This window comes from Micropterus salmoides, unplaced genomic scaffold (genome assembly GCF_014851395.1).
Source record: "Micropterus salmoides isolate LMB-PRFRI ecotype aquatic unplaced genomic scaffold, ASM1485139v1 Ms_hic_scaffold_10, whole genome shotgun sequence".
Taxonomy (NCBI): domain Eukaryota; kingdom Metazoa; phylum Chordata; class Actinopteri; order Centrarchiformes; family Centrarchidae; genus Micropterus; species Micropterus salmoides.
In genome coordinates, this window is record NW_024040041.1 from 26,018,196 (window position 1) to 26,045,361 (window position 27,166).

The following is a 27,166-nucleotide window of genomic DNA, read 5'->3' on the forward strand; positions in this document are numbered from 1 at the left end:
TTGTTTTTAAGAACACAGTTCCTGATCAGTACTCCAGTTTATAATATTTTGCTTTGGCGTCTTTAAGTCAGATTCGGCAGTTTGATGTTGTACATTAATTATGAGTAAAAATTCACAAAATGCTGCAGCCGCACTAGGAAAAAATGATTTGAGGAGAAACAGAACAAACAGTACAACTCTTCTGTCAGCAGATGTCATCCTAACCAAATATATCACATGGACACGATCAAGTAGGACACGCAGTGAACGTGGCAGATGTGTACAAATGTGATTTGAGATCACTGGATTGGTAACCCCCCCTCCCCTCAAAACCCGCAACAATAGAGATGATCGCATGAGTTTGCTATGCAAGTACAGATGGGACGAGGACAGATATGACACGCACATGGATCGATTTCCTCACAGTTACACACAACGGAGCTTGATTAATTTACATGCAATACACAACAAGTACTTGACTTTCAGTTGAAAGTGTTGCAGTTCTTCTGAAATAACGCTGCAATCTTTCTTCCAAGTAAAAAAAAAAAATGTAACCCCCCCCCTCCCCAAACACTGCCTCTCCCCCCCAAAACACTGCCTCTTCCTTTTCACTCGGACACGCGCACTTTAGGGAGGGAGCGCGCTTTCCGTGTCTGGTTAGTGGACTGACAGCCAGCTGTGCGGCTACAACGACAACAACAATCTCCTGGATTTGCTATATACAAGTAGATTAGTGTTGGTCTGCTACTGATCATAATCGTACACTATAGCTAGTTTTTGAAGTGAGTACTCGACAGCTCACAGTACAAGCAGTTTCATCGGCGGTTTCCGTGCTAACTAGCCAGAAGAGCCTTCCTCCAACATGAATCCGTTGTGTAGCAGATGTAATCTAGTCGTTTACCCCACGGAAAAAGTGAATTGTCTGGACAAGGTAAGAACATGAGAAAATTGTCTTACTTCGTCTTCCTTTTTCTTCTTTTTTTTAAGAATACACCTTCCCCTTTTTACTCCCCACGTTTACTTATTTCTGCTCTCCTAAAATGACACCTTGCACATATTTTTGTGAATGAATTGAAACAGCCCAACAGGACAGGTATTTCGCTAGCAAGACAAGCTAACAGCTAGCTTAATGTCTGGAAGGCGATGGCTCAACAGCGCGGACCAGAAACGACATTTCACCTCACCGTGTAGATAATACGCTACTTTAAGAAACCTGAGTGGGTATTTTTTTTAAATCAAGTCAGTGGCTCAAGGCTACGATATTGATTCACCCCAAACCAGCGTCTCACACTGCTTCCGACAGCCGAGCCTGGTTGGGGCCTGGCTGGCACCACTGCTTTGAGGAAAACTGATTGATAGCAAACCTCTATAGCCTTTTCTAGAAATAAAACACGTATTGTGTTGCGGGGGGGGGATCTACCTTACAAATACTAAACGACACAGGGCGCTTGAGTTCCTTGTTAGAGGAAAATATAGTCCCATAAACAAGCTTTTCGTGACCACCGCTGCTCATGGCAGCGTGGACTGCTTTGGACATGTCTGTGTCTAATTCACTGGATAATCCAAGTCAGGGATGATTAGTCGAGCCACCTCTATTTAGTTTTCAGTCAAAAGCAGTAGCCTAATCTCAGCCAAAGTGGTAATCTCATCAGTTTTACCCATAGCGACTCTGTAGTGGTGACCAATTCACACCTGAGCAGCAATTTGAGTTAACATTGGCACAACACATCTTTGTGACCCCTTTAGTTTTAGGGGGGTAAAGACGACCATGTGCTGGTTATTGCATTTATTTCAATCCTGCTGCACTCCATTAGACTGTAACTTTGCAACAAGACATAGCACACTTAACATACTAGGTGGGTGGGGTCTGTAATGTTTGTGCATATGAATGGCATTTTTTATATATTTTTACCAAAGCAGGGCTTGGGGCAAGTAGATAATTTGTGTAATGGACGTCTGAATGGCTACTGAAAATCAATTCCTGTTGAGACATGCTTATCTGTTGGGGTTGACAGGAGGGGAAGATGGGGAAAGAGTACACAAAGTACATTATCTAAAGTAACAGCAGCTCTTGATTGGATGCATTACTGCTCTGCTACTTGGATGTGTTCTTGAATGCACCATGAGTAATGTTTTCCCAAAGTGCTCCGGTCTGGAACTGATTTACCCCCTCTTCATGCACAAGTGGTCCAACCTCTAAAAATAAGAGTCGTGTTGTCGTATTAGAAGGACGGTATTGATGAGAACCAAATTTGCCACAAGTACAGCGTAAATGTGCTCTGGAATCTGGCCATAAGCAGGGCGCATTCCAGCAGACAGACACTCCCATAAAACGTGCTTTGTCAGAGGCCTGCTGTACCGTCTCCCTGCTCTGAACCAAGCACAGGAGAGTAGCCTGCCGTCTGTATTTGCTGCCATTCCGCATCAGCGCTCACCCCTTCAGACACGCCAAAACAACCTACTCTTTGCCTTCTCCGTGGCGTGCACACACACACACACACACACTTCTAGTTTGTTCAAAGCAGCCAAGGCCACATTGGCTGGGGATTTTTCCGTGTGCTAGGCTAGGAGTCGAGGGTTTAGCCAGTGCTGCATTGGTATTCTGAACCACATATGAATACCTTTTTACCTGACAGTCTCCTTCTGATATCCCTCTGTTGAGAGACTGAGCGACAGAGACTTGATTGTCTGTCAGCTGCATTCCAGTATAGCAGGGCTGGGCCCAGCAGAGGGAGTGGGCAGCTGAGCACATGTAAAGACAGGAAGTGAATTTTCGGTTCAGCTTCTTGTTCATGACGGTTTGGCCTATTTATTTGGCTTCCCTTTGTTACTTAAAATGTTTCTTCATAGCAATGAGTTTAGAGCTGCATATTTGGCTCAAGTATCTAAATCTATCAAAGTAGCTTTTTGTAGCTTGAGTTCAGGGAAGCTGTTGAACTGCAGGCAATAAAACTAACAAGGAGGCATTACAGTTGTTTGATAGACCAAAAATGGCCTAATATGCAAATCTTACCAGTACAGAAGGACACATTTAGGTTAAAATCCAATGTCTGGAGGAGTGAAATGATTTAAGATTAATAACCATTTTCAGCACTCAGGAAGTGAGTGTGTATTTCCCAGATAAATTGAGAGAATCATGCAGAGTGGTTAAATCTCATCTCTCACTGAAACACTTGTATGCTGGAGTGTCTGTGTACTAGTATCTTGCTTTGCTGTCGCATATTGTATGTCTGAATTACAGAACCTACAATCCACTTAATATTTAACTCTGACTTACACCACACCATTATGCTGTAGACAACAGATTATATAGTATAAAGCGGTGTAACCAATTCCCAGGTAGTTTATTTTAGTGAATGTATTATTTCAATGTCTATAAATAATGTGAGAAACTTGACTTGTGTTGTTCTGACAGTCAGCTCATCCTTTATTAAGTACGAAGTACAAACATTGCTGCTGGCCCTTGAATATGTGCTTTGGCCCTTGAATATGAAAGCAATGTCATAACATTTAGCAAGTTGTCTTCTGAGGCAAGACCTGTGTGCTTGTTTCCGACAGCTTTTATGCAACAAATAATCTCTCGCGTGGCTCCAAGTTTCATAGATGAGTCACAGCCTCACTAAAAACTTCAACAGTTGGTTAAGTAGATGGTGAAAGGGGGAAAAAAAGACCAAAAAAACCACATTTTATATAAACTTTATAAGATGTGTTTTTTGTAGTGACCTCAAATGCTCAGACAGAGTTGGCCTCAACAAAACTGTGTGTAATAATAATAATAATAATACATCATTTGCCTCTCGAACTGATGTGTCTGATGCATACTGTCCTCAAGCTTTCACAGTTGCGACCATTTTTTTTAATTTAGCTGACAAATTGACTGCTGTGTTACTTGGCTTCAGCTTGGGGTTACTGGTTTAAGATGTGAGCCTCAATTGTACTGCTGCGTCTCAATCCCAGGAAATTGCCATAAAAAGGGGGTTAAAGGCCGGAGCAGTACTGTGTTCAAGTTATTCAGCTCTATACATTCTTTACTGCAAGAAGGAGCTTACATCATGAACCCAATGCCTAGTCATGTGCTGGGAAATATATTCTAAATCACTTTTTCCAGCTCCTAGAAAATGTGCTATATGTAATCACTGAATCCCTACCTTTTGAGTTTTTTGTATTATGCAAATATAGTACTTACTGATTTTTAAACGGGGAACATTTGACTGCATTTGCTCTCTGATGGTCCAGTGTGAACACGTTTCTTCTGACCCCAGTTTAAGAGGAATTTGTCTACCGCCTCGCCTATATTTAGACAGATTATTCTGAGAAGCTGATTCACGTTGTCCAAACGCCACAAGAGGTGAGGAATCTGCCCAGTCACCTCCATTCCCTTTGGTGACTCACAGTCACCAACACACATTAGAGTCAAAATCACCTGAGGTGTTGACTCCACAGTGAGCGTCCAGGTACTTCTCCTTTGTGCGTTATATCAGAAAACGGAACTAGTTCTGTTTGCTTTCCCACGCTACTAACATTAAATTGTCGTGCTGCCTTAAAGTAGAATTCACAGAAAGGAAGGCAGAGAGATTGGTTTTATTCAGTATAAGCCATATGACATAGTAGCATGATTGGACGTATGGTAAAGTGCATTTATACAGTTGATTTATGACGAGGCAGAAGTGTTTTGAGATTTCACTCATACTGTTCTCATCTCTCATCTATTCTGCTGGGATCTTTTTAATGGCTCGTTGCTGGGGCGTCAGTATGTGTATGTTACTAAGTGCACATCACAGTCTGGAGTGGTTTGGCAAGTGTGTTAAGTACATGCTCTACTCTAGCATAGTATGTCTGTTAAAATCACTGTCTGCCTGCTGGCCAGCAACAAGGCCCTTGGCTTGGATAAAAATTAACGGCATCAGGTAGGCTAATAATTAAACCAGTGTGCTTTAATGAGTTAGAATTTCCTCTTTTAGCACCAGCCAGATGTGGGCACTTTTGTCTTTAGGCATGTACTATCTAATGCAGGAATAATCTTTCACACTCACACATACAGAGGAAGCTGTTGTAATGGCCCACTATGTGCCTGTGTGTGTTTTAAGTATGGTGGTGTCTTTTATTTATTTAGCCACTATTGATTTATAACAAATCAAAGAGCCATCACAGCATAATTCAAACTGTGGGCTTAATCAGCTTCTGAAAGCATAAAACATAGTGGTTTAGTCTGAAGTTAATTGCTACTGATTTGACCAAGAGTTATGAAACATTTCATATCAGGATCTCAGGAGAGGTTCTTCAGTGGTATATGGTGCTATATTCCTCTGATGCTTAATTTGGTGCTTTCAAGAAGACTGGACTGTAAAACTTTCTTTAACACAGCCTATAGATTAAAAAAATCCTAAAGTAAAACGATAATTCTGATCTAATCAGTGTAGAAAATAACACCAGCCAAGTCCTGATAGATTTGTCCTCTTTACGAGTCGCTTGGTAGGTACGTGACCAGTGTTTTTTGAACCAGTGCTATTGTTAAACTCTAATGACACCGATGGTTTGTTAAATGTGTTGCCGTGGAAAGCAGACCAAACAAAGTGACAAATCTGCTCCGTGTAGATAACACACTAATATTGAAATAGGAAATGATTGATGTCTGCAGCCTTTTAATGTTTTAAGCTATTCACTTGTATGTGAGAGCACGCTTACGGTCAGACTCTCACTAACCCTCCCTCTGTGTGTGTGTGTGTGTGTGTGTGTGTGTGTGTGTGTGTGTACACATACTGTACATGGTGCCTGAAGTTGCGTTGCTGCCCAGATAGCTCCAGGGTTTTTGTCCAGGCTAACATGTATTTGTTTCTCACCAAGCTGTGAGGCTGACTGAGCATTTTTGCTCTTGACTGGAGCCTGGGATCCCTGCTGACATACATGCACCGTGCACTGAGACATATAACCTACATACAGTGCTACACACATGTACGCATACACATGTGCCCCTGAGCAGCGCTGATGCAGGGAGACAGTGCTGTTTTTTTATGGGTGTTTTATTTCTAGGGCTTCGTCTCTGCAGTGTCCTCATTTTCCAGCTGACTGCCAGATCCTGTCTTGGCAGCCAGGAGCCAGGTTTTCCTGGAGCTGGACAAGGGTAGCTGCTGGATGGCCTCTCTAACACACATTTGGGATGTTTCTCGCCCCCACATCTCCGTTAGTCCCTTCCTTTCCCTTTGGAAACTATTTGTCTTTATCCTAGTATTAACCTAATGTATTCTGACAAGATGCTGTACTGTATATTTAGATGTGTGTAGATAGCTATAGATGGGTGTCTGTTCGTGCCTGGCATTAGCATGAGTCTCAAATGTGTCTCGAGTGATCACTTGGGTTTATATTTCACCTCCCTTCGTACTTTAGAATCACACTGTTAGAATCGGGAAACTGCAGACACTGCTGAGGAAAAAAAAAAAAGTGGTTTCAACCATGTAGCTAGAGAAGGTGACTAAATTCATACAAAATGTATTTAAGTTTTCTGCCCTAAATGGGGCGTGAGTGATCATATATCCCAGTGTGTCCTCAGTGCACTTCAGCACCTGTATTTAGAGCTCTCCACTTGTCGTTGGTTTGCGGCGGTTTGGTTTGAGCAGGACCTCTGTTCACCTGAGAGGGTCATGTTATCCACGTTTAGGTGGGAGGGTGATGAGGGTTGTCCTGGTGATGTGGGTTAGCAGGCTGAGCGAGGCTTGGGAATAGTTTGCTAAAGAGCTGAGTGCAGTAGGCTTGTTCTTTGTAGATCCAAGGTCAATATTTATTCTGTGAGTATCAAAGTCCATGCTCAGCTGATTGGCTCACCTTTCTCCCTGACAGTATTTGCATTTTCACTTCTCTGTTAGGATTACACTGTGTTACATTATCCCTGGTTTGCCATTATTACAGATTTGGATAAATGAGAAGGGGATAACACTAGTCGGTGGAGAATATCATTCTGCGCTGCTGCCCTAAAAGTAGACGAGCCAGACGGTATGCATGCAAACATGGCAGCCACCACGACTGCACGTCAGCTGAAGCTAGAGGAAATGGAATCTGCCAGCACTGTGCTGTTGTTTGTAAAGGGATTTACCATTGCAGTACTAGCCAGAACAATGGGGAGGGAGAGCAATGGAAAGAGTAACACGATGTGTCCATCTGCATCTCCCCCAGGCCCTGAATCGGTTGTAGTGGGATAGGGAGTTTGCATTCGAAGGCTTGGCCCAGTGTGTTTGGCTGTAGATCACAGCTCCACTGAACAGAGCCCAGGCTCGGTTTCCACTGTGAGCCGCCTCTTTTGTATGCCTTGGTACAATATTGCTGGCCCACAGCTACAAACGCCCATGTCAAACACACACATACACTTGCCTGTTGTCATCGTATACCACCCCGGGTGGTCCGTTACATCCAGACTGTTCTTAAAACCAGCCTGAAGCTATATTCTTGTTCCATAATAGAAGGAAATGAATTGTGCTGTGTGTTTCCATACATAGCGCTGCCATGATTGTGTCCACTGACAGTACACCTCAACATCCTGGTGATTTATTGCCAACTGTGTATCAGTGCTGTAACACATGCTGTATCACTGCACTGCACATCAGAAATGCCCGTTTCTTGTCCAGAGAAGACTGTGTGGATTCAGACTTGCATCGTACATATGTTTGTGAGTGAATCATTGAGAAAGTGATGTTGTACTTTGTTTATCCTGTTTGGAATCATCTTTTCTGCACTGTTTGTTTGGAAGATTAGTGTTTTGTGTGTGGGCAATTGGTGTAGAAAGTGACAAAAGAGTGGGAGAAAGAATGAGAGAGATGACGGAGCGCCCCGAGGCCATGTTAATAAGGACTCCTCCTTTCTTTCCCTTCCATTCTATCTTGCACCCTCCGTGTCTTTGCACTCCTCCCTCCCTTCCCTTGACGATAGCAAGAGCAGCCAGATCATTGCTTCACTCTCTGGCGTTTTCTCACTCTTGTCCACCCCACCCCTCCCCTGCTTGCGCCCTTCCTCTTACACTCTCCAGCTCCTTCCTTTCATGTTTCCTCCCTCCTTCCAGTTTTCTCCAGTCTCCCTCCCCTCGATCCTTCTTTGAACCCTCAGGCCGCAGATCAGCCCAGTGCCAGGAGAGAAAAGGAAAGGAGGCAAGAGGCCGGCCGGGTGGGTGGGTGGGAGGAAGGGAGAAAGGGCGGTGAGGGAGAAAGAGGCACATCCTCTTATGAAGATGGATGGAGGAGCTACAGAAACATGCAGGCCTGCAGAGATGAGCAGATGGACGTAAGGAGAGTCAAAAGGTGGCTTTTGAACCAAGCACAGTCTCTGCAGCAACTGAAAATACCCTCTCTTGTTGAATATGCAGAAAAGAAAAGAAAACAAAGCAAATCGTTTTGCACACATACATGAGTTCATAGGACTAAAAAAGTTGTGAAAACTGACCAGAGAGCAAAAACGCAGCTCCACACTTTACAGCTCCTCTGAATCAACTTATAAATAGTAACCATACGGTTTGCTAGAAAAAGGGGATGTTGGTTTGTAACTGTTCAGTGCCAGCACACACAAACTGCTGTGTTTCCACATTGCTTCAGTTTTTCTCCACACAGTCCTAACAGTCACTATTCTTTAGGTCTGTTTACAGCTCCTGTCCCTGTGAAACCTCAAGGGAATAGAAAGTAGTTCTGGCTTTCCTGTGCTACTTGGTGTATGGGTGGTTTAGTTTTTGTGTGTGTCAAGCTCTGTTTTGCATCCTGAGTTAAGGTGAAACAAATGTCTCCAAGTCATTTTTTATGTCTTCTCTGTGTCTTTGTTTCTGACAGTACTGGCATAAAGGATGCTTCAGCTGCGAGGTCTGCAAAATGACTCTAAACATGAAGAATTACAAAGGCTTTGAGAAGAGACCATACTGCAATGCGTAAGTTGTCCTAAATCATCATTTTGTGTGCATCACTGAGCATATCTCAATCGATTCAGCCTGCATCCTAAAGTCACTGACAGCAGTGTTTAATCTGTCCACAGATGGAAATAGGACTCTAAATGTGTGTGTATTCATGTTGCAGCCCAACTAAGGCCCCTCACTGCTGTTTATCACTGACTATTCCAGCGCCCCCCCCCTCAGGGAAAGTGCCTATATGTGGTGTGGGAAAGTGCCTGCCTAACTCCCTCCCTCCTTAATGGGTAAGGGTTTATCAACAAAGGAAATTCCTAAAGTTCCACTAGAGTGACACAGGCGGACACACTGCAAACTAGCATGTCCACTCACGCTTCAGCACATACTAAAGGCTCATCAGGAATCCAAGGAATCCCCCACTGCCATTATTTCTAATGATTTCCTCCTCCTTCTGTCTCTGTGTGTGAGAGTTGGTGGGCGAGTGCATGTTCGGAGAGGGAATGCAGAGAGAAGGCGTTGCTTCATGTTCTGACAAGCTCTTTTGCATTTTTTTTCTTGAACTGGTGTTTTATTGCCTGCAAAATAAATCGGCACGACATGCTGGCATTGTCATTCTCAACCCCTGTGGAAACTTGATTGTAGCATGCTAGCTTGTGGTCAGCTGTTTACTATCAAATTTGGCTTCCTTAATACCAGGGACAAGTGATTTGTGCCTAGTCTGGAGTAAAATAACATGCCACTGTGGAACCTAAAGATGCTTTCACACTGAATGCGAAGCAGATCTTTTGTCTTTGTTGTCTTTGTTTATTCGCAATGAACAGCCATTAAAATGTCCCTCATCAGAAAGTACAGATGTTTGCAGCTAGCTAACACCCAGTGCTGACAGGGTGTGACTGATTTGCAAACTTACAAGAACTCCAGTTTCCCTAATCGTCCTCGAATCACTCCCCTTTTTTGTGGCTATATATATACTGAACAAAGTTATAAATGCAACACTTGTTTTTGCCCCATTCATCATTTCTCTCAAATATTGTTCACAAATCTGTCTAATTCTATGTTAGTGAGCACTTCTCCTTTGTCGAGAGTGTAGTGTACATGGAGAAAGCCTTACATCTTTGAGTTCAGCTCATGACATTTATAATTGTGTTCAGTGTAGCAGTGCTTTAACCTGAAGAGAGAAAAAGTATTACTCACAGTCTGATAGGGAAAAACCTTACATACATGCAAATCATTTCCAGGTTAACCAAATGTGTCATCTGTTTCTGGAGTACACCCAGCTGACAGGTGAGCGTGAGCACATGTTAGCTTGAATAACCATGTAATTTGTTTTACAGTAGATATTTTGAGTTGTCATAGTAGGTGAGGTCAGGACGAGTACGGTGATTTGGTGACTACAGCAAATTCTCTGCATAGCTCCACCCAACTTAAACCCAAGCAGAGGTCTAACTAGCTATAATAAATGCAGCTGTGTGCAGGCCTAATTATATGTTTATATTAGATGATAAAATTGAGTGATTTTTAGAATCATTGTTATTAGTACTAAACATCTAAATTTAACTTCTCACTGTAACCCAGTCCCTACTTCCAGTCTACATCTAGGCATTAAGTACCTACAGCAGGTGTCCTACTATCACAGTTGTTTCCACAGAGTGAAGTGGCTTCTTCTTTTCCATTTCCTGCTTCCGATGTTTCCTCCACTCCCCGCGCCAGCAGGAGTGAGGCCCTTCAGAGCCTGTTTATTATGCTCCTTTTTGTTTGTTTAATAGGAGCCTTGTTCGAGTAAACATCAGTGGAAGTGCCTCCCGCCTCAGGAAAGGAATGCAAGCTACGTCCTCTGTTATTATTCTGTGGGATAACTACTTTATCATTACATCCCTATATTTGTCCTTTAGTAATTGATATAGGCGTTGTTTGTTTTGACTTTATTCCCACCCACCTCTGTCATGAAAATCCCATCCCTGATTAAATGCTAAGAATCACGGGGGGGGGGGGGACTGTGGGAGATTTAGGAGGACAGATAAGTAGACAGGAAAAATCTTAATTTCCCACGGAGACTGCTGCTGGAGCAATTGAAAGGACGCTGCCTTAGGCCCCATCCACGCTACTACGTTTTGGTTTTAAAACGGAGACCTTTTGCTGCGTTTGCACCTCCCGTCCAGACTACAGTCAGATAACAGAGAAGTTTGGAAACACTGCTGATCCCATTTTGTGTTTCAAACTCCAGAGTACGTTTTAGTGAAGACGGGCAAAAACGGAGGACTTTGGAAACGGTGACACAGACGCTTACGTTTGGCTCTCTAATTGGGTCTTATAACTCATGCAAAGCAGAAACACAATGCTACTGACAGAATTTTTTATTTGGTATTTGTATTAAAATATTTTGTACCATGCAAATAACACTTATAGCCTGCACTTGTACTGTGCATGTCGCCGTTTACTTTGCGACGACTCCCAGTCTGTTTTCTGCCACCACAGCCTTTTAACTCCCGTGTTACATTCAGAAACAGTCCCAGCTCATTATTGATTCGTGCAAAGGAAATCTGGTGCGGTTCTTCGTCTGCATTACTTTTATTCTTTTGCCAAATCTTCTGTAACTACGGAAGAGAGAGACCATCTGCTTCATGTTTAAACTGGCACGCGCATGCCCAGTGCACATGAACAGCCACTAGATGTGCGTTCTCAGTCGTTTTAGTCTAGACGGAGATCAACTCTGATACACAGCTAAAACGCTGATGTGGATGGAGATTGTATCGGTTTTAATTCTCCATTTCTAAACTAAAACGGAGTAGTGTAGGTGGGGCCTTAATTTGAACATCAATGGGCAGTTATTAAAATGTGTCACACGTGTTTTGATTTAATGTTGTCATTTACAATGGCTGCCAGATTTCTTTCATTTAATACTATTTAGAATCATGGTAGATAAAAAATAAGTCAAAGATTAAATCCAGTAAGATATTAAATCTGATGTACTATCCACTTTATTGCATAATGGATTCTGCCAGGTATTTTACAGCAAACATTTCTGCCTAATCTAATCTAACTGCAGCTCCATCTGAACTGGTTTTACAATTCCAGCTCCTCAGTCATTGAACTTATTGATTTAGATCATATGTTCTATACATGTTGATGAAATGTTCTTGCTGAATGATGCATTACAACCTTTCCAGGTCTCAGAGGGTGAAGCCAGCCACACCATCTCCTGGTTCCACTATGCAAACAGACCTCTCCTCCTGCACAGTAGGGCGCGTGTGTGTGTTTGTGTGTGTGTGTGTGAATACACCTGCGTGGCCCCCTCACTCCTCCACCCCAGCAGTACCTCCCCACCATTTTGATCACTCCCCTCTTTAGCTTTCACAGGGCTAACTGAGTTTGTGCATGTGTCACCAACTCCCGTCTGCGACTCATTACCTTAACTTGACAGATAGATGAGTGTTCTTGTGACTCACTCATACCCTCAAACAGGCACAAAAACACGAGCATGGTTGTGCACAGAGACACTCAGAATATCCCTCTGAGTCACTAAGCTTATATCCGCAACCCTGTTGTATGTTTGCATAGCGATTTACTGACCCTTAAGTGCCAGGACCGTTTGTAAAGACACACTGAAGAAGGAAGGAATGTTGTTAACACAGATACTGGTTGTGTCAGACAGAGTGTTGCTCTGTGAGAGTGTGGTCCATTGCAAACCAGACATGCCCATCTTCAAAAATAAATTAACATATATAATTTTTTTTTTTCTTTTTTTTTTTTTTAACAGCACTTTATGTAAAATGTGCCAACCACAATCCTTTGTAAAAGTTTTTTAGATCTCATAATCACATCGGGACAGATGCTAATTCAAGTTTGTTTACCATGTTGTCAGGGAAACTGTAAACATATTGCCGAAATGGGTTACCCAGAAGCACGGATAGTGGTTTAAGATTTTTGAGGTCACCCAGCACCCTGAGGCACGCTGGGAACTGCAGTCCATATGAGCTGTTAGATGAGCTGTGAGGGCTCTTCCTCTCCTGCTGGATTTAGGCCATGTGTTTTTGATGCCTTAAGGACCGCACTGAACTGGCAGGCACCATTAATTGTGGACTTGAAGGCTACTTGTGCACAGAAGCCTCCAGTGTATAAAAACACTGACTCATTCCTTGCACATACAAACCCCTGACAGCGGTTTAGGGCAATCAATAAAAAACGTGTGATGATTGTGTGCCGCATGCATGCATCTCTGAGTGCATTTGTTTGTGGAAGCTGCATGTTTATGCTAGTATATTTGTGTTTGTTATGTTTGTTTCAGGCGTAGGAGTATTTTCTCCTGAGCAGTAGGAGATTGGGTGGTTATGGGTCTGCGGCTGTCAAGAAAATCCCCAGAATCCATTCAGAAAAGTGACTCGCCTTCACGCTCTGCTGAAGGGGGCTACCCATGACATCATTCACACTCACCCACTGTCTCTTTGACCCTGTTGCTGGGTCTGTTGCGTGCTGTTCCTGTTATCCACCATAGGGCTGTGTGTGTGTGTGTGTGTGTGTGTGTGTGTGTGTGTGTGTGTGTGTGTGTTTGCCTGTGTTTTGTAAGCTTGGAAAGCTTTTTCCACACCTGCTATGGCTCGCCTCCAAAACTCTGCAACCTTGAGGCTCTCATACCCCCACACAGCCCCTGCCTGCACTTCCTCTTTTTCAGACTACCTTGGCTCCCACTGACAGAGTGTTATACTGACATGCTTTTTGTCTACAGGGGCTCCTAACTCAACCTCAAGACCACCTTGAAAAACAAATGCCCCCACTGTGGGGCCACAGACTGCACACTGCTTGAATTATGCTGTTTTTTCTCTTAGAGTCTAGGTCTGAGCGTCACAGTGGGAGTCTGAGTAAAGGCTGGCATCTGCCTGTGTGTATTTACTGTGTGCTGACAGTCTTTGCTGTTGTGTATTTATTTTACAGACACTACCCCAAGACAAACTTCACCTGTGTGGCTGACACTCCAGAGAACCTCCGCCTCAAACAGCAGAGCAAGATGCAGAGCCAGGTAACTCTTTGTGCCAGTAGCTACTCCTCAGATTCATGGTTAAACCAAACTCAACACACACACACACAGTTTGTTCACATTTTGGCATTGTTCCATAAAGGAGGCAATAAAAAGACATGCTTCGTTTGAATAACTTGACTTTAAGTTAACCCTAAAAATTGATCTGGGAGCAATTGCTTTCAGAAAGCCAAAGTTCAGATAACATAATCAGTCTAATTCAGACCTAGTTTGAACATTCAAGATAACTGCATGCACACAGCTTGAAAACAGACCTGGGAAGTCGAGCATGAAGTTGATTCATGATGGACAAGTAGGAGATTTGAAGAGAAGGCTGGGATGTTTATGGTGATGTAATAAATATAATATTATGGAGACACCAATCCAGTGTGGAAGTCAAATCCAACAGATAGAAAAGGCCGTTTGGAACTATTAAATAGGACCTTGCTTAAATATGTTTTGCAACACTTTCCATTTCCTTATGTCACCACCAAAAAGTGCTTGTTGCACAATAAATTATTGCAGCATAATTGCCCTTAACACTGGTTATAAGCCCATTTACCTTTTTAGTTTAAATAAATGAGCAGTCTAGAGAAAGCAGTATCAGAATTTTGCCTAAGCTTGAGTTTTAGCTCAACCTAAAAATTTGCTTAGTAAGAACAAGCCTATTAAGCTTGACCACATTTGAACCTATTTGTGGAAACCGAAATTCCTGATGTCGCAGATGTAGGTCCTTGCCCCTGTAGAATCTGTGTGGAGTAGACAAAGGTGTTTTCATTAGAAGTAGGTAGATATGTTCACAGATTGCGGACTGTCTTTGATTGGTTGGTTAAATTTAAGTTGTTTTTTGATCACACCCATACAATAAGACAACAATAAGCCAAATATCCTGTAATAATTCTGGCTTAACCAGTACTCTTACTTTGTGGAACGGCCCTCTTGTTTCACGCTGTTGCTCTTGGCAGTGTTAATGTCTCTGGATATCATTTGTAGGCTTTTTTATGATAGTTGCAAGCTAGATTATAGCCTAATAAATTTAGTACTGTTTATATCATACCGTGTTTACTGTGGCCCAGTTCTGATGCACTATTCTTTCACCACATCTGTGTTGCTGTACATTTTTTACAGGGCCACCCAAGTGTACTGACCACAGAAGACAAATTATCTCTGCGCTTATTTTCTGATTTGTAACCACAGAAAACACGACTATGGCTGTTCCTTCAGAAGCTAAAATAACAAAGACCTATTCTAGGATTTAAAAAAAAAAACTCATCAGACCAAAATATCCATCTGAACTGGGCCATGGGTTAATGCGTTAATAAAGATGCCTCTGATAGAGAGTCAGAGAGATTTGTACTCACCAGCAGACAATGTTTCACTGCGTTGGCTGTCTGTATTAAAGAAAGCTTAACAAAACACAGATGAAGTGACCATAAAATGTTGTTATATATGGTAGCAGACAGTTGTCATCCTTGAAGGCTGTCATGTGAGGTTTCACTTCTCTAAGTCATTCAGTCATGTCTGGGACATGTTGCTTGGTATCCTAGGATCTTGTTTGATCTCTAAAGTAACCACAGAAACACTCCCTGGAAGCTGCATGACACATTTTAAGGCTAAATTACACAGAAATGAATCAGCTCAATTCAGTATAAATTAGTCATGTTTAGCCTCATTAATCAGAAAAAACTTTGTAAGATTCTGTAGGGGCTGATATATTAATCTGGACAGTGTCTCTATTTACTTCTTAGAAAGAAAATGGGAATAGGGAAGCATCCATAGGGAAGAGATGAAGGAGAGGCTTGTTTTCTCAGCATGTAGTAGAGCGGAGGGTTGTCCAGAGAGAAGGGCTTATCAAAGAGCGTCAAGTCTTAACCGAATGTCCGTGTCAAATAGTACAGATGAGACGTGTGTGTCTGTGTAAGAAGGGATTTTGTAGGGTACTGAGGCGGGGGTTATGGTCATATGGGGAAGGGTATAACTGAGGGGATCGAGGGACAGATGGTGTTTTTCTACATGGACTGTACATCCTAAAAGCCCCCACAAACACTCAAACATACACCAGGAGACGATCATCATTATTATAATGGTTTAACATAGTCACTAGCCTAACCGTGAGATTATCAGTACACAAAAGATGTTTCGGTGTGATGGTGAAGGATTCATGTACATTTGAATGGAGATCAGCGTCAGTCTTGGGGATATTTTCTTTCTGTTCTCTTCTGCAGTTCGGATGGGAAGCTGTGATTACAAATTCAAATAATTTTAATTAATTTTAAATGATTTCAAAACAAAACCTGTTTAGGATGGGTTATTTGTGATAGGTGTAAAAATGTTTTTAAAAAGTGTTCATAAATAAAAGTATGAATTAAAAGCGGTCTAAAATTAAAATCAAATGTCCCCCTCCAAAAGAGGACACACTTTGAGATAAACAGTCCTTAGCAGAGATGACAGAAAAGTGCTGTCAAAAAGCGTAAAAGTTGCTGATTGTGCTGCAATTCAACCAGACTCCTTTTAAAGAAAATTTTCAATCATTTTTAAACTTCCTGTTAAACACCAACTTTTGCACTATGATGCTTATGTGCTACAGTGTTACTTCTCAGTGCGTTTTTGTGTCAGCGTTAGGAAGTTAGTGTTTGTGGAGAACTGTGGCCATCTAACCCCTCACCGCCGCTGTGTTGCTACGGGAACCATATTGCTATGGTAGCAGGGTAGAGGTTTGTCACACCTCATTACAAGACTTTGCGGGGGGAAACAGAAAGAAACAAGTCCGAGAGAGAGGGAGAAATAAAGAAACTGGAGAGAGCGAATTAGGGAGGAGGAGGAGGAGAAGAAGAGCAATGAGGCGAACATGAGTGAGGAAAAAAAAAAGGAAGAGACAGGAAGGCACCAACACAGAGAGGGAGGAGTGCGGGGTGAAAGAGGAAGAGATAAAAGTAAAATCCCCAGAGGAAGGAACGCTAGAGGAATGCAAATAGGAGCAAAGAGAGAGATTATAATGAGGAAGAGCTCAAGCTTTATGTGACGACTCGGTCTGTTGCTGTTGAGGCAGTAAAATATGAATGAATGAAAAAGAAGCACAGAGAAAGGGAGTGTGGGTGGGGAAAGAAAGCAGAGCCACGATTGGAGGAGAAGAATCTGTTGCAGAGCCAAAAAGACAAAGGAGATAGACTGAGAAATAAAAATAGGGGGAGGATCAAATGTTGATGGGTCGAGGCCACATTAATCTTCGTCATGATTTATATTTGTGTGCAGGCTTGAGAGCCGTGTATAATTTCCTGTGGAAGGAGGATCAACTAAGGTTTTCACCCAATTTCTTAGTGGACGTCACGCCACGGGTGACAGCAGATACGGGCGTATCGCACTGCATCACACATACACGGTTATCCATGAATCACAACCTCATCACGTCACCACAAGGCGTCGGGAAATGAGAGGAGGATCGGTCAGCACTCTGTTCAGCAGTGTCAGACATTATGTTGTGTGATGTCGGGGGAGAGCTTGGAGGGATGGAGCTTTGTTTCCTGGTAATGTGCTGTGCAGGCAGGCTCCATTCTTGGAGGAGTGCAGGAAATCGGTGCAGCAAGGGTGCTTGTTGGCGTGGGGAGGCGGAATTAAGTAATTTGTCGTTGTTGAAATGTCATAGCGTGTGCCGAGGAGATCAGATTAGGGAAAAGCCAGAATGTGAAACTTTTTTTAAATAAAACATGTATCTGACTTTCTGTTTGCGGTTTGTTAAGTGGTGTATGTGGTTGTGGGTTTGAATACTCAAGAGCAGCACCAGGTCAGCAGCAAGGGAGAGCTCCATGCATTGTAATTTCTGATACTCACCTGACACTGCATGGGCTGGACGTTTCCTCCTCTGCCCTTAGGGTCAGGATAGGGTGGGAAGGCCGGAAACACACACACACACACACACACACACACTCACTACCTCTCATTATGACCATGTACGGTTGCTACCACGTCCTGTATGCAACTCCTCTGCAAACAGGAAGTGAACGTCATCACAGAAGACTAAGCAATATGTGTAGGGCCAACCTCACATTGCTTGCGCTCTAAGTGTTAGCAGTGCATGTATGCATGCGTGTTATGTTTATGTCATAGTTTATGCATAAGAAAACATTGGATATTTAAGTCGCAGAAATCAAAACTCTGGTTTCTCAGGTAGTAGGTATCTATGCTTTGAAGAAAATGGGTTTATAAGGTCATTCCCCTGTTTAGTTTTATTATCATCAAACCTCTGCTTTACAGTGAGAAATATGGTGATAAAATGTTTATCGTTGCGCATACAAATATGGTCTAAAATGTAATTGCAATCCTTTAGTCAAGAAAATACTTAAAAATAGCAAAAGATGCTCCTTTTCACTAGAGGTGACATTTCGTCATTTTGTTAGTCCTTCTAATGTTGTCAAGCTCTGATAAAGTCAACAGTAAAACCATTTTCCTCCTGCTGTAAAAATGTTTTATTAGACCAAATAAAAGCTCATGACTGATCCATTTCAAGTAAAGTACAAGTACCTATATATGGACACTGAGACCGCATATACTGTAGGTGAAGAGCATTTATCTATCTTGTTTTTTTTCCCTCTTTAATCTGTATATGATTAGAAAATCTAGGTCAGACCAGCTTTAAACAATAATTTGTGCCTCATTTGTTAGCATTTCCTTGTTGACTCACACAATTGCATTGAAACTGTTCATCTGGCTGTGTGATCCATCTCAGCTGTGATGTGCCACATGTTTTTGGATTTTTTTGCCTTGCCATGTTTTAACCTCCTGTTTGTTTCTAACACAATTGTGTTTGTCCTGCAGGTTCTCTACAGGGAGGATTTTGAGAAGAATAAAGGGAAAGGTTTCAGCGTGGTCGCAGACACGCCGGAGTTGCAGAGAATTAAGAAAACGCAGGACCAAATCAGCAATGTAAGTGTCAGCCATGCAGAGACCAAGACGATCCCCCCCCCCGTTTGTATTATTCTCTAAATCCTTAAAGTTGTCAAAGTACAGAATATTTAGAGCTCTTCTATTGTTGTTTGCTGCCCTGGCTGCCTGGTGTGAAGCCAGTCTGGTGTGAGTTGATTTGGTTTTATGACTATAATCTCTTTGCCAATATTGAACTGGGGATTTGTTCTGAGGGAGGATAATTGGTCTAAAGCAAATACACTGGAAAAGGGTCCTTTTCTTCCTTGAGAGTTGCTGATAGATTCAAGTTAGCTTTTAGGCATGTCATGCTTGTCTGGTGCATAATACTTCCATATTATTATAACTCGCCAGTGGAAATCGCAAGAACTGAGATCATTTCCTTTATTTCACTTCCTGAGATTAGCTGCGCTTTCTTTGTCTCAGGCCTCAGAGAGCTTCACTAGTTTAAGGACTGAAATTATATATTATAAATATTGTGCATGTTTTTTTTTAAAAGGGCTACATGAGTTTTTCAATGAAATCACTTATTAAATCACATTAATGAATCACATTTTCACCGCTTTATTGTCAATAGGCTGTAGCCTCACTTGAGACACAAGCCTGTTTTTCTCTGTTGCTTGGAACAGCCACTATTCTGCTTTTAATGTGAAGGCATCCGGTCGTAATGTAGCCCTATGCGCTCTCCCGAGCCTCAACTACAGCAACAACACTGTAGCTACCGACATGCAGACCACTAACACCACAAAACAACCCGGCTCCCAACACAACTCAGCATTATGGCTGCAGCTAACGATGATTTTAGTACTCGAAGCTTCTATAGCTTATTTCATTGATGATAAGAAAAACCTTTGCTTGGCGGTGGCAGCGCCCCCCCCACCCCGGTAAAGGGATCAGTTGTGTACGCTGATAGATATTTATTAGTCCTTTCGAAATTTGTTGTTTGTTATACAGCAAACATCAGTCCAACAACATCAACAGACCTACAACCACACAACTGCTCTACCAACACAAACTCTACATGAAGTAGATGTAACGTTATCGTGTAAGGAGCAAGGATTAGTTCATCCTCAAGCTGAAATAATATTACTGTAACGTTGCAGTGCGAGTTTACCTGAGTTTCCAGCATGCTATGTGAAGCTGTATCCTGGTCTGCTTATAGCCGCTGTCACTCTGCCTTTTCTTCCGGGAGTATTGTGCCAATAAACCGGCTTGCTGCACTCTGAGCCGGGAACGTTGAAGTAACAGAGCCTGAACATTTCTGGAGAAAAGGCACAGCCAGCATGCCATTGTTTCCGCGTTGATTGTGGGATTTCTGTATGAAAGCGGTTGTGTTTCAGATTATGCTCGCACCGCTAATCGCCGCTGAAAACTACTTATTACCCCTTTAAGTATCTTTTATCCCCCCACATCAGTAAATGTCCGGCTTCCACTGCTCAAGCCGCTCATCATTTATAGTAAGGAATTCTCCTCAAATATCTCCCCACTTGGACCGTTCTCCTCCTCTCTCCCTCAGCTCCTGTTATTGATTTGCCATTTCTCTGTAAATACAGAACAGCGATGGAGAAATGCATGCAATGTTTACCTTGCATCCTCAGACTGCTTAAGTCAGCTGTGAAGGCCTGTATTTCCATATAAAACACACTTGCACACAAAACATACGTCATTACACCTAACCAGCTCTGCACCAGCCTTGTTAATGGCATAATTAGTGTGGAGGGTGATGGGTAATTACTGCTTTCATGTGGTGAAGGATCTTGCATGTCTGAGATCAAGGAAATGTGGAAGACAGAGAAAGACACACATGTATAACATGTATTTATGGGTGCGCGTACACACAAGCCACATCAAGAGAACAAGTGCATTATGGCGGGACTGATTCAGGCTCATTGTGAAGTGTTTTCAGTCAGAACTGATAAACAAGACATCTGCTTGCAATCAGTGCATCATTCAAAGCCAGTCATAAGGGAATCACTCCAGATGAATGCTACATCTTTCTCTCTTTTTAATTCTCCTTCCTGGACACTAAGAAACAAGCCAGTTTACTCCCCAGAACATGAAGCCTTTCATTCTCTTCAACTCGCCTAGACTTGTCCTGTCAGTCATTCTTGTTTGTTTGTTTGTGTGTGTGTGTGTGTGAGGGGGTTTATTTTGCTTTCTCATGAATTTTCACTCTTGTTCAAACCTCTTCCATTTCCTGTTGCCTTCGTCTTGTCAAGGAGCGAAGACTGAGAAGTAGTAGGGAGGTTGAGTTCAGCAGCAGCCTGGGCACTTCCTGTGAATACACACCATCAGTTCGACCTGCTCCTTCAAAACAAACCAAAATAATCTCCCTTACACATTCTCACTTAGCATATTGCACTTGTGAACAGTCACTGTGTTCTCTCAGCCACTCGCTTCACTGTCCTTGCACAAACACTCCGTCATCCCATCCAGTCTGTGAATACACTCCTCGCTAATGCCAACGGCACAGTGGGCCCTTTGAGCATGGGTGTAAGCGAGCACAGAAAGAGGGTTGTAAATCTTGACCGAGGAACTGTGAGTCAGTCTGTTATCAGCCTGGTAATAAGGGGGGGACGGCTTATTTAGTGCAGTCACAGAGCCAGTCACTCAGTTTCAGTTTTATCAGCGTGTTTTATGTCGGCACACTGGCTGTAGAGCTTGTAGGTTGCTTATTTTTTAGTTACACCTCAGTTACTTTAAATTAAAGACGCTCTGAGGAAAAGGTTCAGTTGCCCTTGATAGTAATATAAATGATTCTAAGTAGCAATTGGCTCTGCTTAGTCATGTGATTCCCCCCTCTCCTCAGTGTTTCCTCTTGAATCTAGCTGGCTCATTCTCACCCCAAGCGTTCAGGCTTCTAGTTGTTTCCCTTTTTGCATTTCACCTGTTCTTCCTGATGTGTCAGCGACAGTTGCTATGCAACTCTGAGCTCATTCTACTTCCGGCCGCTGAGATGTCATTTCCTCTCAACGTCAAGCAGCTTCCCGAGGTTTTGCTGCACGTAGCGGGGGCCCCACCTATCACCACAAACGAAAGGTTGCTTGAGAGCAAATGGGAGACCTCTGGTGGATAAAAAATGAACTACACACTGTGGCAGCTTCCTGGAAAGAAGACTGCACCTGTAGATTTGACGCTCTCACATGAGGGTGCATAATCTCTCCATCTTTACCTATGACCTGATTTGTGTTTGTCTCTTGCAGATTAAATATCATGAGGAGTTTGAGAAGAGGAAGGGAGGAGAGGGCCCTAATACTCCGTCGGGCAACCCCAGTCCAGGTATTCAATCTAACACACCCACGCTCGCTTATTAAGTATATACAAGTTTACTATCTCTCAGTGTACAGTTACCTTGATTTGTAGATAGAAGCAGCAGCAGTCGTAATAACAGTTGGAAAATTTGTAGAAAAATAGTAAGTAGAAGAGCATATTTTACAGAAAGCACCCTCTGAATTTCCAGAAACTCTTTTGTAATAGGATCAGTTCATCCAAATCCCAAAAAGCCTGACAAATAAAACCAAAACTATCTGTATGGCTGGATACCACAAATTATTTTTTGTGATTTGGGTGAACTTTAACCTTTCAGTAAAAAAAAAAAAAATAGTATTTACAAAAAAGTATCTACATTTTTCTTTAAGCTTCTTGCCTTGTCTGAGCTTGGCACCATCGCTGCCACAGGCTGCATGAGCTCACCAAGCTGAGTGTTGCCTAATCACACCACTCAGGGATCTTGGTTATAACTTGTTCACTGCCCTCCTCCTCTACTACATTCAGTGAATTTCTGCAGAAGTTGTATTTGAAAATGAGTCAAGTAATTTTAATAATGCATAATCCTACATTTAATGGTTACATCCATGGACAAACATTTTCAAAAGTGTGTTTATTACTAAAGCCAAATAAATGTTTGCATAAGCTCAAAATAAGCAACTTTGAAGTCATAAATATGGAATATTATTAACATTATGTCTGAAAGTTTACCACTAAGGATTTGAATGGCCAGTGTACCTGCTGTTTGAATTTACATGCTCATTCACACTTCTATACAGAGAGGCTTTGTTTAGCAGGTTGTGTAACAGAGAAATTAAGAACCACTGGCTGCACGTCTTGGCTTGCCATGTTTTTAAAATCCTCACTCTCTCTGGAAGAGTAATTGCAGACAAATAGACAGGAATAAATACACCTGGCATTAGTATGCATTTTGCTTTATTGAAGTCTTAATTCTTCCCAAAACAATGAATACCAGTATAGTTCCCAGAAGGTCTGGTATCTGAGATGGAGTAGCAATATAAAATGTGTTACCAGCTCATTCACTTGCCCTCCACTTTTCTGCCAGGTTTCCAGGCAGCCTCTCAGAACTTCCACTATGATCCCACTCCTGAACCAGTGCGCCAGGCAGCCGCTGCCCCGCCTGCCAGTGCTGGGGTAAGTCTGCCAGTGTCCCTCAACTTTAAATCTTATTCTATTTAAGCGAAAACAGCAAACGTTCACTGGCTTCAGCTTCTCAAATGTGAATTTTTGCTGGTATTCTTAGCCTTCCATGATAGTAAACTGAATATTTTTGGGTTTGGAACTATTGGTCAGACAAAACCAGACATTTTAAGATGTCAGCTCTTGCTTTAGGAAATCACAACGGCCATGTTGTAATGTAATGTAGCGCCTTTTCAGCATACCGTACCTGTGGCAGCTGTTCTCAGGAACTAACTGAACTACTTCTTGCTATCCACAGAAGCGGTACAGGGCAGTGTATGACTACACTGCTGCCGATGAAGACGAGGTGTCCTTCAAGGACGGAGACATGATCCTAGATGTGCAACAGATCGACGAGGGCTGGATGTACGGCCGTGTGGAGCGCACCGGCCAGCAGGGCATGCTGCCTGCCAACTATGTGGAGGCCATCTGAGGGAGAGGGAAAGAATAAGAGAGAGAGAAAAAGGAGGAGGAGGAGGTATATAGAAAGGGAGGGAAAGAACGAAAGGAAAAGCCCAGTGCCATCTCATCTTAACGCCGCTTTCTCTTAATTTTACTCTTGTTCCCTAACCTGTCCTGTGAGACCCTGGTGCCCCCCCCCCCCCTTCTGCATCCCTGCTCTGCTCTCACTGTTGAGCTCCACCACAGACGCCCTCTGCCTATCTGTCTGTCTGTCCTTCTCTGTCTGTCTGCCTGCCTCTGCCTGTCAATCTATCTGTGCTGATCTGTCCGTCTCTGTTTGGATGTCCGTCATCCTCTTTATCTTTTCCCAATCCTGGCTTCACTCAAGTGCTGTCACAAGTGGAAATCAAAAGTCTTAAAAGATAAACTCACAGTTCATCGCAGTATGTCAGGGGTCATGCCGTGTCACGCAGCTCCATCCTTGCTATAGCACTTAATAATCCTTACATAACACAATGCAAAAACAAACAAGAAAAAAATGTTTTAAAAGCCCCCTTTCCCCCATATTGTCAATATTCAGTGGAGAAAATAAGTTTGAAGTGTGGGTGGGTGTGGCATTTTCATTCACTTCTCTTACTTTAATTTTGCAGTGTGATCTTGGCCAGACTGGAAACACAGTGTAGAATCTCAGTCTATCAAAACTAAGCTTGAATATTTTTGACTTGTGTACATTCCTTTAAACCTCTAACCCTGTTGCTGTTGCACCAATCAGCCAGTTATCGTTCTCAGCAGAGAGAGGTTTTTAATACATTTATAGATTGACACACATCTTGCCATTGTGTGCTCAAGAAGGCACCCTCGTGTTTAGCACTGCATTGGTGGGTATCGTGAAACTGGAATCGTAGCCTAACTGAAGAGCACCTCCTGTCGTTGCCTTACTGGGGCATGTCGGATACAGGAGGGATCAGGGACAAGTTAGGGGACATTATCAGTCCATCTCCTGCAGCCACACTGAATACATCACCTCTGTTGGTGTGGATGTATAGTATATACACCCTTATTCCTGTTTTTTTTGCAGCCTGAATGCCTTCAGTCCTGAGAGAATCACAAAGTTATGGTGATCAAGGTTAAACTGTTTGGAGAAAAGAGATGGGAACATGTCTAGTTCTTCCCCTTTTTTGCTACAAAATCACCATCAAAGAATACACATTAATAAAAGAGAAGGCCAAGCACAACTCTCTCTATATATATGGTGAATCTTTTTTTTTTTTTTTTTTTTTAAATGTATTCCACTGTTTTTGTAAGTGAACATTCCAGTCTTCTTGTTTTTTTTCCATTTACTGTGAGAGAAATTGTTGAATCCTTGGCTGTGGTAAATGTCGTCGTTTTTCTTATGCTGTTCTTCTTTTGCCTTGTTGTTGTGAGATGCTTATTTTAAAAAATAAAAAAGCAAGTATATTAAATAAATAAACCAGCAAATCAATCTATGAACCAAGGCAGAAGAGTCTGTCTAGACTTGTGCAGTTGCAGTATTAGAATCAGTTGTGTGAAACCTGCAGTTCAGGTCAGAACAGTGCAGAACAGAGTTTCTGATCAGTGGATCTATCTTATGCTGATTAATATTCTTGAGTTTCTAAGAAAGTAATGCTACAGAATGGCATTTAAAATACACGCAAAAGAAAGTTTTTATTTTATGCTCTGGTCTTTAAAACACCCATAAAGGCAGGCCTGTGACCTGTATGTCACATCCGAGCACTGATGCAAGACAGAAACTTTTCTTTGATCCATCTGGTAGGTGAATCCCAAAATTGTGAACTATTTTTGATATTTGACCAATTGAATCAGCCAAAGTGTACCAAACGTTTTGGTTGATTGTGGTCACTAAGATGTAAAAGAAGCTTGGTTCATAAACACAAAATCAAGCATTTAAGTTGCTGGCTTTTACACAGAAATTCTGCATCACCCCTTTACTCTGGATGCTGTGTTTCTGTGAGGACCTTATTAGATTTTCAACGTGATATTTGACCATTTTTTCAGTGGTGTAAATAATCTCATTGGCTCCTGACCATACTCACCTCTTCCCCTTTTTCTTGCTGTTTCATTCCCTCTCCTGTGATGCACTGTGACTTGTCACAGACGTGAGCGATTGGGCGGTGTGTTTTTAGGTGGGGTGGGGGGCAGAAAATGTTCAGCTTTATTAAAAGAAACAAGGCTATCACTATGTAGCTAGATGACATTGTACAATTGTATATGTATCATAAAGGTAAGTTAGGGAAAATGTTTTTACAGGTCATGGTGCTCTGGGAAGTGGCTTGCCTGCAGATAAAAGTGGTTCATATTTTTTTGTGAATGTGGCAGAGGAGGAAGTCACGTGATCTTCGTGGGGGAAAATCCAGTTTGGTGCAAGTTGGTGATGAACATTCTTACAATTTTGCAACTTTCTAATGTAATGAATTGTTATAATGAATCAGATTAAAACCCCACCTCACACTGGTTCGTAGGTTGCCAAACAAAATGGACATGCTGTGTGTACACCTGTACTTTGCATTAACCTCTACTTAAGTTTATTTGCAAAACAGATGCTAGATCGGAAAGCTGTTTTAGAGCTCACGGTTGTTTCTTATGGATAAACTGAAGAGTTGGTGGGTTGGCTTGAAGTGAAATGACTGTTGTTCCTGGCTTAGGATGATGTTTGATCAAAATGTATTTAATAACAAAGCTACTTACACTAGTAGCCCCCATTACTCTGCAGATTACATCAAATTCAAACTTTCACTTATCTTGCGGGCATTTATTTTGTGCACTTGGTGTTTGGGATGAACCAGAAAAGTGGCAGCCAGTGAGGCTCAGGATGGATTTGTTAAGGCAAAGTCAAATATGATCGTGTGATGATGTAAGTGTACGAGGCTAAGGGTGACAGAGAGCAGCGATCTGACGCTCTCAATCTCCCAGGCTGTGAGGCAGGGCAAGTTGTTTGTCTGACCTGGATATTAGTCAGAATTTAACCTCTCGGCGCCAAATACTGCTCTTCTGCTCTGGCATCACTCATCTACTGAACCGTAACGTCATCTCATAACCCTGTTTCCATTCAGTTTCTGTCTAGTATCCTGTCCACCAGTCTGCTGAGATCCCTCTTTCCTTCAGCCTCCATTGTAGGCCCCTGCGCTTCTGATGAATCATTCCCTGCTTCTATGATACTGGTTATATACTGTAGACTTTGCAGAGTGAAATCATGTAATCCACAATCGGGTTTAGCATTCAGACCAGTTTTGTGCATTCCATCTAAAATTGTTTTGTTTTTGATATAATTTTGTTATTTTTTCAAAAAAATAATAAAGATACCATATGCATATTGACATACACATGTATTCAAAACTCATTGTGAATACATACACAGAATTAAGGACCTGATATCATCTCCTGTTGCCCTGTTACAGCACTTCAAATTGTACTTATGATTCTGCAGATTCAATAAAATGTCATTTTTTTTTCTCAGACTGTTTGTGCTTCGACTCATG

General features: G+C 42.3%; 1 protein-coding gene across 1 annotated transcript; it reads left to right on the forward strand.

The window, feature by feature from the left end:
• The first annotated feature begins 604 nt into the window (after positions 1 to 604).
• On the forward strand, positions 605 to 27,145 carry lasp1 (LIM and SH3 protein 1). Its single transcript, XM_038705037.1, has 7 exons — positions 605 to 910; positions 8,781 to 8,875; positions 13,781 to 13,865; positions 18,675 to 18,782; positions 21,983 to 22,058; positions 23,113 to 23,201; positions 23,506 to 27,145. The coding sequence occupies exons 1-7, from the start codon at positions 842 to 844 to the stop codon at positions 23,677 to 23,679; spliced, it is 696 nt and encodes a 231-aa protein (XP_038560965.1). The 5' UTR covers positions 605 to 841; the 3' UTR covers positions 23,680 to 27,145.
• Positions 27,146 to 27,166: the final 21 nt, after the last annotated feature.

Coding starts and splice junctions, on each gene's coding strand:
- lasp1 (XM_038705037.1), top strand. CDS start 842: ATGAATCCGTTGTGTAGCAGATGTAATCTAGTCGTTTACCCCACGGAA. Junction 911..8,780: donor AAGTGAATTGTCTGGACAAG/GTAAGAACATGA, acceptor TGTTTCTGACAG/TACTGGCATAAAGGATGCTT. Junction 23,202..23,505: donor CCCCGCCTGCCAGTGCTGGG/GTAAGTCTGCCA, acceptor TGCTATCCACAG/AAGCGGTACAGGGCAGTGTA.